Source organism: Lycium ferocissimum, chromosome 6 (genome assembly GCF_029784015.1).
Source record: "Lycium ferocissimum isolate CSIRO_LF1 chromosome 6, AGI_CSIRO_Lferr_CH_V1, whole genome shotgun sequence".
Lineage (NCBI taxonomy): Eukaryota > Viridiplantae > Streptophyta > Magnoliopsida > Solanales > Solanaceae > Lycium > Lycium ferocissimum.
Genome location: NC_081347.1, coordinates 51,867,794 through 51,880,472, shown reverse-complemented (window position 1 = coordinate 51,880,472; position 12,679 = coordinate 51,867,794). Strand labels below are relative to the sequence as shown.

The 12,679-nt window shown below is 36.7% G+C and overlaps 1 protein-coding gene across 1 annotated transcript; it reads left to right on the top strand.

Annotated features, from left to right (window-relative positions):
* Window positions 1–6,784: 6,784 nt before the first annotated feature.
* On the top strand, window positions 6,785–11,208 carry LOC132059786 ((-)-germacrene D synthase-like). Its single transcript, XM_059452567.1, has 7 exons — window positions 6,785–6,943; window positions 7,267–7,519; window positions 7,905–8,277; window positions 8,374–8,592; window positions 8,688–8,826; window positions 9,512–9,760; window positions 10,740–11,208. The coding sequence occupies exons 1-7, from the start codon at window positions 6,842–6,844 to the stop codon at window positions 11,025–11,027; spliced, it is 1,623 nt and encodes a 540-aa protein (XP_059308550.1). The 5' UTR covers window positions 6,785–6,841; the 3' UTR covers window positions 11,028–11,208.
* Window positions 11,209–12,679: the final 1,471 nt, after the last annotated feature.

Sequence of the window (12,679 nt, the reverse complement as noted above, 5' to 3'; positions counted from 1 at the left end):
AAGAGTCTCCAATATATTTTCAAGCAGAAGAAGTTGAATCTTCGGCAGATGCAGTGGTTGGAACTACTGAAAGACTATGATGTGAGCATTTTATACCACCCCGGAAAGGCGAATGTAGTGGCCGATGCACTTAGCCGCAAATCAATGGGAAGTCTATGTGAGGTTCCTTCGGAGAAGAAAGAATTAATTCGTGAGCTCCACCAACTAGCCAGCCTTGGAGTTCGCCTAATTGATTCAGGCAATATAGGGCTTGGTATCCACAACCCAACTGTTTCATCCTTAGATATGGAGGTGTGAGAGAGCCAATATGAAGACCTCCAGTTGAGCCACTATAGAGATACCTTGTATGAGAAGGAGAAGTCGCCATTTGAAATCTCTACAGATGGAGTTCTTAGATACCGAGACAGGTTATGTGTTCTGAATGTTGAGGAGCTATGTCGTCGGATTCTAGAAGAAGCTCACTACTCTCGGTATTCTATTCACCCAGGGGTATCACGATCTTAAGCTAATGTATTGGTGGGATGGAATGAAGAAGGACATAGCGAAATTTGTAGCTCAATGTCCAAATTGCCAACAAGTGAAAATCGAACATCAAAAGCCATGAGGATTATTGCAAGCTATGGGGATTCCAACCTAGAAATGGGAAATGATCAACATGGATTTTATTGTGGGGTTACCTCATTCCCGAAGCAAGTATGCCTCCATATGGGTGATCATGGACAAACTCACGAAATCAGCTCATTTTCTCCCAGTCAGAACCACATATTCGGCGGAAGATTATGCAAGGCTATATCTCAAAGAGATTGTGCGACTTCATAGTGTCATCCCTGTCCATTATTATCACGATAGAGGAGCACAATTTACGGCTAAATTTTGGAAGTCTTTCCAAGAAGGTTTGGGTACTCAGGTAAGGCTTAGCATAACATTTCATCCATAAACTGATAGGCAAGCCGAACGCACTATTCAGACCTTGGAAGATATATTACGTGCATGTGTGCTAGATTTTGGTGGTAGTTGGGACGACCACTTGCCTCTCGTTGAGTTCGCATACAACAACAGCTATCATTTCAGTATTCAAATGGCCTTGTACGAAGCTCTATATGGAAGAAAGTGCAGATCCTCAATTGGGTGGTTTGAAGTAGGAGAGGTACAACTAATAGTCCCTGAGTTGATTCAACAAGCGGTGGAAAAGGTCAAGGTTATCCGAGACCGACTATTAACAGCCCAAAGTCGCCAGAAATCTTATGCGGACAACCGTCGGCGAGACTTAGAATTCCAAGTTGATGATTGGGTATTCTTAAAGGTATCACCGATGAAAGGCGTGATGAGATTTGGTAAGAAGGAAAAGTTAAGTCCTCGATACATTGGACCTTATAAGATTGTCCGCAAGGTGGGTCAAGTAGCTTATGAATTGGACTTACCTTCAGAATTGAATCGATCCATCTAGTTTTCATGTATCAATGCTTCGTAGGTGTGTCGGGGATCCTACTAGGATCATGCTGGTGGATGATGTTCAAGTGACGGAAAGGTTAACTTATGAGGAGGTACCCATGGCCATACTAGATAGGCAAGTACGGAAACTTAGAAATAAAGAGGTAGCCTCAGTTAAGGTCTTGTGGCGGAACAATAATCGAGAGGAAATGACTTGGGAAGCAGAAGAAAATATGAAGTCCAAGTACTCGCACTTATTTCAACCCTCGGGAGAGATCCAAGATAAGGCATCAATATTATGAGGTATGTATGCTTTCTTTTTATGTTTCTGGTCGAGTGTGGCCATAATTTCTTACTATTGTATTGTAGCCCTGTGAGGCAATGTTACTATACGCTGTTGTGACAAGATGGTGACAGGATAGTAGCGCCATATTACTGGGGAAACGCTGGCGAAATTTTGCAGGATTCTTGAGAACTTAACATTCGAGGACGAATGGTTTTAAAAAGGGGAAGAATGTTACACCTCTCATTTTCATGGTAGGAAAAACTCACGGCTTCCTAGTTGAGTATGCCTTGAAATAGAGATTTGTACCCGAGTATTGGGATGATAAGTATTTTACCCCGTGCATAGAGGTACTAGCAGGTATATTACAGGATTAGAAGTTGAACGGATTGAACCGACACAGGCTGAGCAGATTCAGGGAAATCTGCAGACACCAAACATTATTGACGAATAGTCAACACGTCGACGGCCGTCGATCGAACCGTCATTATGTTCTCTGCAATTTTTCCTAATATGCGACGAGACACGTCAATGGTCGACACATCGACGGCCATCGACGGACCGTTGACACGTCGACGTGACCGATGGATCGACCGTCGCGTGACGTCGAACCACTTATCCGGAACATTCCGGTTCCGGCTATAAATAGATGAGTCACGACCCAAAATTTCAGATTTTATTTCCTCTCCAAGTCTTGAAGGTCCTAGAAAAATTCTCTCATTATATTATCATATATCCAAGGGAAATCAAGGATTAATCACCAAGAATTAGTAGAATCTAGTGTAAGAATGCTCACTAGGGCTTGTGGAGATCAAGACACCTTTTTGTGTTGAAGGAGGGTTTTCTCCAAGTGGAGTATTCTCATATAAAGTCCATTCCTACATCATCCAAGGTGAGTTCTATGTTCAATTCATGTTATTAAGAGTATTGAGAGGTTGAAAGACTTGGATTATGGAAGGAAGGAGAATATGGAGTACAAATATGAAATTAGTTATATTCTTGAATCATAACTTGACTTAGATCATAGTTCTTGATATGTAAAGAGTATAATCTTGCTATGAATAGTATTAAAGGTGTTGTAAAGGCATTGTATGAGGATGGATACGTTATGGTGCCATAGTCAGGGTTACGAAGGAGTTTGATCGGGAATGTTGAGGATTTAATAATGTCTAGCTTGATGAAGTTATTGAGTAAAATATTGTGGGTGTTGTTATTGATGTTAGGAGTTGTTTATTATGTGGGGGAAGTCATCAAAATAAAGGGGATGCTACCCAATTTTCGTTAGCTTTAGCTTAAGCTTAAGTATGTTTTCGATTGTCTAATTTTAGTACGAACTCTCTTGAATGTAGAAATGTGAATATTGGAGGGAAACGTTCAAGTGACAAAGTTAGCGAAATGTAAAGGTATGTCAGGCTAGTCCCTTCTTTTCTAAGGCATGATTCCTATGACATGACCCCCTTTATCGTTCCATGACCTTCTTACATTGCGAAAAAATATAAGTCAATGCTTATAAAGAGCTTCTTATGAGGCAAAGATAGGAGATATGTCGCGAATATGATAATGATGATGGTGAGTCTAAGCCTAGAGATCCTAAGACTTATGATATGATATTCCATGAAGCTAATGATCCTTAAACGATTCTTGATGTTATTAATTATTGCTAGACCCATCTTATGATGCTAGTTCCTTCAAGGTGAGGTATGATGATTATGATTACCCCATTATAGAATCGGGGGTCCTCGACCTTATGTCACCCCGATATAGTTACAGATTTATCTTTGAGTTCCAATGCATGCCTTATGGGAAGTATATGATGATGAGATTACACCGTGCCTAGATGGCCAGACATGTCACCACGAAGGTGGGCTGCATATGATTACACCGTGCTAGATGGCGGACATGTCACCGCAAAGGCGGGGGCGCGTATGATTACACCGTGCCTAGATGGCCGGACATGACACCACTAGTGGGCGGCGTGCGATGGTTACCCGGGCGCGGGTTAATGATGATGATATATGTGATATGTATAACATGTGTTTTCTTTTAAAGGCTAAGCGAAGGTTATATCTTCGCCTCATGCTACTATTATTTCTCTATTATGTTACTATTATTCATGGCTTACATACTCAGTAAAATGTTCGTACTGACGTCCTTTCTTTTTGGACGCTGTGTTCATGCCCACAGGTAGACAAGGAGATGGTGCAGATCCGTAGGAGCTTATCAGCGGGTTCACAGAAGCACTCCACTATTCTGGAGGTGCTACTCATGATCATATTGTTTTGTGTATATGTTTGGGCACGACGGGGTCCTGTCCCGTCTTTATGTCTAGTACTCTAGTAGAGGCTCGTAGATACGTATGTGTGGGTAGTTGATGGTGATCACATTGTATATATTTGTATGTTATTTTGATAGCCCGAGGGCCTTATGCATATGATTGTAGATATATTTTGGAAGTGATAAAGGTTTTCCTTATGGCTAGTTGTGTTGAGAATAGTAAATGCATTTACGATCAGTATGATGATTAGCATGAGTGGTGCTCAGTAGTCAGCTCCGGGTACCCGTCATGGCCCTCTAGGTGGGTCGTGACAGATAGTACCTGATGTACCAGATGTTTCTGCAGAATCAACCTTTGCTGTGTTTGCTACTGCATCAACCATCTTACCTTTTCCTTTGCCTAGCATGTTGAGGATTTAAGAGTATTGTTCTGATGTAAATGGTGGAACTGATGGAAGAGTTGTGTTGAGGGTGTTGAAATGAGAAGGCAAAGGAACATTGTTGACCTGAGAAGAATACTGAGCTGCATATCCTTAATCATCTGGAGAAAGGTTCCCAGTGTTGGTAGCATTGTTAGCATAGTTGTTAGAGTACCCTCCTTTCTTTTTGTATTTGTAGTCTGATGGATAACCATGTAGCTTGTAACAATTATCCTTGGTGTGACCCCTAAACTTGCAATGCTCACAGTATATGGATGATTTTCCAAAGTTGTTTCTGGACCTGAAACCACCATTACCTCCTCCATTATTTGACATTCTGTTACTCTGCATAGCAGACTTATTCAAACTCCCATGACTACCACTAAGATTGCTATAGCCTCCAATGTTTTGAATCCTATTACTCATCAAAGCAGACTCACTACTCTCACCTTGAGTGAACATGTTATTTCCCTGTAGATTCTTCCTTTGACTCTCAACAATTATGATCATGGCATAGGCTCGATTGATATTAGGTAAGGAGAAGTCATCAGAACTTGACTTCTAGCATAGTCATAAGAATCATTCAGTCCCATGAGGAACTGCCACAACTTATGCAGTTGAAAGTGTTCACTGTATTGTTTGGACTCCGGACAAGAACATGAGGGAGGGAGAACCAATGTACCAAACTCATCCCATAACTCCCTAAGTCTAGTGAAGTATACTAATACAGAGGAAGTACCTTGAGTAAGAGTCGCAATCTCCCTATGTAAATAGAATGCTCTAGAAGCATTGACCTTAACAAATCTCTCTCTTAGATCTTCCCACACAGCATGCGTATCAGAACCGTAAATCACAGCACTAACCAAATCCTTTGAAACAGTGTTCATAATCCACGCAAACACAATTGCATTACATCTATCTTAAAGTTCATGAAAACTGGCATCATAATTTTCTTTGTGACAGGTTTCCAAAATAAAACCCAATTTATTTTTGCCTAACAGTACAATTTTCAGAGATTTACTCCATAACGAGTAATTTTTAGAACCTTGAAGCTTTATAGAGATGAGAACTGAACCTTGTGTATCTGAAGGATGAATGCAAAGAGGATGATTGTGGTGTACTTCATCAGTTTGCTGTGAATTTTGATCATGAGTTTGACTTGTAGCTCCACTTGCGCCATTAATGGTTTCATCTACTAGTGCCATTGTTAGACTTTGATTTGAAACAATCTAACACAACAACACTCAAATCAACTGAAAATTGATGCAGAAACTTGAATTTAAATCGATCAAAGAGAGATTGCAAAATCGCCAATTTTCTTCGAATCAAAACCGCACAAAAAATTTCTTACGAGCTAAGAGTTCATCTCAACTTCAACTATACTGAGCTAATAGCAGGTTTAACCTGGATGCTCTGATACCATGTTAAGGAGCTCAGATATGGAAGCATTAATGGAGATGAAATCTTAGAGAGGAAGAAAGAAGAGAAAATATCTCATTCTGTGTATTGATGAAATGAAACTGTACTGCTATATATCCTAACTGCCTTGTATATATATACATACTTAACCGACCTACTTTCTAAAATAACGAGCCAACTAATCAAGTGTAACTAACTCTAATTAATTACGTTTAGTGATTACACTTAAGTTACATCAGTGGTCCCACATTCTTCTACAAGGGTAAATAATTTAAATTCTATAGTTAGCTATGAATTTTTCCCTTCTTTAATTGTGATTTCGACATAGGGTTGTTTGGTATATACAATTTATTTGGGTAGCGACATGTTGTTATAGGTACAATGTTGTTAATAGAGAAGTAAAATATAACATGCAAAATCGCGTTATTCAAATAAATATATTCTGACATAGTGAAATGTTATTACAGAGAATGACAGTTGCAGAGGGGGTGATTGTATTTGTATACTCATTATTTACGCTATCTTATTTCACTTGCTTTGCTTATATACCAAGTCAGCAACACAGGATTGTCCAAATCTTATACTAAGATATACTTTGTCGGAATTATGATAAGATATGTTCATAGTAAATTGAATTCGAGAGGATATGGTTTGCAACCCTCTTGCTTGTTAGTGGCCAAAGGACAACCAAAAATTGTGAAATTAGACTGTCCAGATTTTATCACACTCCACAAGCTTACTGTTTTTATTACAAAGTACAAAACAACAAATAATGTTTCAACTTTGGTTGAAGAATATATTACAAATTAATTCAACTTACACAAATTATATATTCCTTCTTCAAAAAAGAAGATTTTCATCTTACCTTACTTTCATTATATTAATGTCCACTTGCATGCTCACCATCGTGTGACATGCCAAAATGTGTAATATAAATGAAGCATGAAAGAGGAAGCAATATGTACAATTCAAATTAGTAGTCAAAACTTTCAAGTCTAGCCAAAAAATAGGGAAGATGGAGGTTAACAATAATGTTCCTAAATCAGCTCGTCGGTCTGTAGATTACCATCCAAGTGTTTGGGGTGACTATTTCCTCGCATATGATTCTTCATCTACGGTAATTAAATAACACATAATATATCAATCATAATTTTTGCTTACTTAATCTTTCTATATTCATAAAGATGCAGAAAGTTATTATAATTAATGGTGCTACGTTTTATTTTTTTACTACACGATGTTATTTTTATAAATTCAATGCATATTTTTTTCGTATAAATTTTTCATAAGCTTGATTGTTTATTTTGTTTAGCACATCATTAATTCAGAAGAATACATATAGGGGTTAGGTAAACCTCCGCTTCATTAAAATTAGCTATATATATTAATATAATGACAGTGCACAAAACTTAAACTCTTCTTCGAATACTACCATTGAAGGAGATTGATCGACATGAGGAAGAAGAAGTTAACCGGCTTAGAAATGAGGTGAGGAAGATGCTACTAGCATCGACACGAAAATTAGAGCTCATTGATATGGTGCAACGATTAGGAGTGTCATATCATTTTGAAACCGATATTGAGGAATCACTTAAAAACATCTACAACAACAGTTGCAGTCAATTTGATAAGCTTGAGACCGTTGCTCTTCAATTTCGATTATTAAGACAAGCTGGATATAATGTCTCATGCGGTTAGTAAGTTCTTGCTCTTTGGGTGTGTTTGGTATGGAGAAAATGTTTTTTGATTTGTGAAAAACATTTTCTCTAGGAAAACAAGTTCATTAAATAAGAAAAATGACTACTTGCCTAGTGAAAATAGAAAAATCAAGTTCTATGATTGCATTCCAAATTGATTGTCCCCTACCATACTACAACACATCACAACACACCATGCCCACATTGATTGGGACAATACAACTTTCTCACTTATTTTCCAGAAAAATATTTTCCACGGATAAACATTTTCATTCGTACCAAACACACCCTAGATCTAGCATGTCGAAGTATGTAAATAACTTTGATTAATTTTTTTTTTTTTTTTTTTTTTTTTTTTTGGAATTTTTAATTTTCAAATAGATGTCTTCAAAACATTTAAAGATGATGAAGGGAATTTTAAGGAAGCATTGGTTAGCGACGTTAAAGGAATTTTGAGCTTGTATGAAGCAGCACATCTCGGAGTTGGTGGAGAGAATATTTTAGAGGAAGCATTAACTTTCACCACCAAGTGCCTTAAATCCATGGTGCCTAACTTAAGTGGATATTTTGTTAAACAAGTAATTCATGCCTTAAAGATGCCAATTCGCAGAACCTTAGCAAGAGTAGCAACAAGGCAGTACATAAATATTTATCAAGACAATCCGGAACATAACAAAGTACTGTTACAATTTGCACGACTAGACTTCAACATGTTGCAGAAGGTACATCAGAAAGAGCTAAGTGGTATTACAAGGTACGTACATATGCAATGCAATTAAATGATATATGTTTAATATATACTTAACATGAGTGGGCAACCATATGATTTATTGAATTTGATTGTACTTAGGTGGTGGAAAGATTTGGACGTTGAAAGAAATTTTTCATTTGCTCGAAATCGTCTGGTAGAAGCCTATTTTTGGATATTAGGAGTGTACTTTGAGCCTCGATATTATATTGCGCGAAGATTCACAACCAAAGTAATCTCCCTTGCCTCCATATTAGACGATTTGTACGATGTGTATGGAACACTCGATGAACTTGAAATGTTCACGGATGCCATTCAAAGGTGAAGTTTTCATATAAAATAATGAGTATATATATTTTAACAGTTGATCCATATATGAGTAAACATTGACTTAGTTCGAAATTCTTATTGCACAGATGGGACATAAATGCATCACAGCAGCTACCTCCATGCCTTAAGCTCCTATACCATTATCTTTTTAATACTTATGCTGAAATGGAAGAGTTGTTGGCAAAGGAAAACAAATCCTACCGAATTCTCTATGCAAAAGCTGAGGTAAGGGCAATATACAAAGTTGACAGTTTGGAAACTAATAAATCATTTCATCTCCTAAAACAAGAAAAATGTTGAAGAAAGGTTTCATCCCTAAAACACGGTTCAATAATTAGATCATAAGGAAGAAGTGTATTTCCTATGAACTATCTAACACAATGCATCTTCTTTGGCAGAAGAAGGAAATTCAAATTTATGGTTACACAAGGTTACATCACAGCTTTATATGTAATTATATTCTTCGAAAGAAAATTAAAGAAAGTTGCTATAAAATTGTAAAGTATATGCTCTGTGCACACCTCTTTTTACTATATTAATAATGTTGAGTAAATTTCTCAAACGGTCACTCACTATGTGAAATTATTTAGTAAAGACGTTTAACTTAGTTTTGTATCAATAGTGTCACTTAACTTTTAAGTTTTCTGTTACAAAGTCGCTCTAGTTGAATTTTTATCCTGCCACAGAAAAACCAAAACCTTTTTCGCAAGGTGACAAATTTTATTTGTAACATTCTACAAGAACAACAAAATAAAATCATACTTAGCACCTCAACGTCAATAAAACATATATGTTCTACAATGCCCATTTTCAGTTCTTTTCTTGTGACTAACATATATGATAGTTTTTGAGAATAAAAGAACTTTTCAATATATTAATCAAGTTATTGTTCCACTGATAATTATGCTAGCTTAAGAAAGTAGTGAAAGCATATTATCAAGAGTTCAAGTGGTACCATGCTGGATATGTTCCAACATTTGAGGAGTATCTGAAAGTTGCACTGGTAACTTCATGTCATATGATGCTTTCCACAACTTCTTTGGTTGGTATGGGAGAATTAGTCACTAAGGAGAACTTTGAGTGGGTTACAAGTGAACCTTCAATGGTAAAAGCTTCATGTGTAGTTTGTCGATTGATGGATGACAGGATTGGACATAAGGTAAAAATATTTCCTCTGATTTTCATTTTCTTCTTTATCTTATGGCACTTCCATGCTCGTGTTTTAGCAATTTTTAAGATGACCTTAAATTGGTTAGAAACAAACTTAATTAGTGTAAAACATTTCTTCCTTTGCTTCTTTTTGGTTTGATAGAAGCCATTTCGAGAGTATGATTTATAGAACCTACCCGTCCCTCCTTCATCCCACATCTTACTTTAGACCTTTGGTCTTTCTATTCGAAGGTGTTACTGTTTGAGGGTCAAACAATTTTTCTTTCACGATAATTTTCTCAAACATTTTACATGTATTTTGAATCATTTTTTATTTTGACTTGTAGTACTTTCCGTATAGTTTTCAAATATATAAATTTTATTTCGTATATCCAATTCATAACTAAAATGAAGTGTTTTGACCCTCGTACCTCGGACCGCTTCACATAAATTGGGACGGAGGGAGTAACTTTTTCCTACTTTACATATAAGAACTCATTGCGCTCTTAAATAATGGCTCAACAGCTCCTATCCATGGGTTTTAAGTTTGATATCATTTGGTCCAATTTGATAGTGAAAGACTAATGAACTTCTTCCATAAACTTAAAGGGAAAATTTCATAAATATACAAGTTAGTCACTTACATTGCAAAAAAATAGCCCAAAATATACAAACATATAGACACTTATACCAACATATACAAACATATAAGAAGGCAGAGAGAGAGAGAGTGAGAGAGAGAGAGAAAAGTTTGGGTCATTTTTTGTAAGAATTAAAAAAATGGGTGAATTTTGGTAGCTTTATTGCCCCAATTAACATACAGTGTAATTTTCTCTAAACTTTTAAAGGTTAAATTTGTAAACGTCAAACCCATAATGAAAGCTTTCTGAAAATAAGGCTATGTGCGTGTAATATATTATGTTGGGCTGTATATTCTTGAAAAATTCTCCTTTTTTAAAATCTTAACTTGGTGAAATTTTTGTGTTTAGTTTGAACAAGAGAGAGGGCATGTAGCATCAGCAGTTGAAAGCTATACAAAGGAGTTTGGTTGTTCAAATCAAGAGGCTTATGTGAATTTGGAGAAACTTGTAGCCAATGCATGGAAAGACATAAATGAAAATTGCCTTTATCCGATGCCTGCACCCACGCCTATCCTTGTGCGAGTACTCAATTTAACCCGTGCCATTAATCTCTTCTACAAGGATGAAGATATATATACAAACTCCAAAACCAAGCTAAAGGATATCATTCTTAAAGTATTAGTCCAACCATTATAAATATAATTTTCCATTATGCATGTGTGTAGTTTCGTCGTGTATCATTAAAAAGTACAATGAATGTACGGATATTACATTTCAGTTTTTATTTCTAGTCGACATAAATTTGAAAGTTTTAAACTTTTTTTTGGGAGAATAGCAATTTTAGTCCCTGAGTTAATGTGTATTAGCAGTTTTGATCCCTATATTATCTTACTCAGCATATTAAACCTTCAATTAAACCAAACGTGTGATTTTGATCCCCGGGACTAACTGATGTTAAAAGTCTAACATAGTTCATATTTATAAACAAATAATAAAAGGAAAATCAAAAGTAATGGAAGCTCCACTAATTCATCGGCGAGGTCATTGTAGCTGCTATCTTGGTATGCAAAACTATTACAGTCAAACCTCTCTATAATGGTCATTCGTTATAATCGCATTTCACTATAACGACTTTGTCACGCCCCAAAACCCACCCTGGACGCAACAGGCATTCGATGCTATGAACAACACCGGAAGCACCTTATAAAATCAATAGACATCTAATCTCTTTCAATAGTTTTTTAATATTTAGTTAAAACAGTCATTTATGGCTAAATGAAAACATACTCATACATATAAAAAGAAAAGAAAAAAATTAGCGGAAGTCTAATAGGAATAGTAAATCATTAATGTGGCAAATGCCTCAATAAGTCATACAAGACTTTCAACACCTACCCATAATCTGACAACTATCTATGGAGATGCTAAGATTAAAAAAAAGAAAAAAAAAAAAAAAAGAGTATCTAACTTCGGGACGCAGCCCGAAAACTGAAATAAATGAACAAAGAGTGGTGTCCCACGAACAAGGGTGTGGGTTCACCAATAAGTCTGGAAAGCAGCAAGTTATCCTCCGTATACGTATCATGAACCTGCTCTTCTTCGTTACCTAACATACCATCACAAACAACAATGATAAGCCTGAGTATTGGATACTCAATGAGTGTCTCCGGGACAATAGTTAATATCAAAATATATAAGTAATAAGTGTAATTGAAAACACTATTGAGAAACAGTTCAAAACAATTGATAACATCTCATGAACATCCAAAGACAAGTCAATGATAAAGACATAATCACTTTCAATCCTTAACTCGTTCTCGTTACCTTAAGTTATTTCAAAAACCATTTGAAATCCAAATATAGAGTAAGTCAGTAACCTTAGTAGAATCACCACTAAAAGCCAATAACATATAAATATAGCAATTCGACTTATTACACCGTTCATCACATTAAGTCTTCTCAATCATGAACCCAAGATCATCAACAAGCCACTCACAGACAACCAAATTAAAGTATATGCCAATACAGGACCAAATCAATATAACGAAGGAATAGCCATTTAAGGTTCCCTAAACTACATAGAAGCACTACATCGAGACTATCAACCCACGATGGCTACCCTTCCTCCCAAATAGCTAGGCAGAGACCACATCGGGGCTACCAACCCTCAATGACAACTCTTCCTCCCGAATGGCCAGGTATGAACCACACCGGGGCTATTGACCCTCGATGGCCACCTTTCTTCCCGAATGGCTAGGCAAACCCCACTAGGATCCATAGTGACTACCATTCCTCACGGTAGCTAAGCCAAACACAAATAATACAAATCATGGCAAAATAGCCGAATC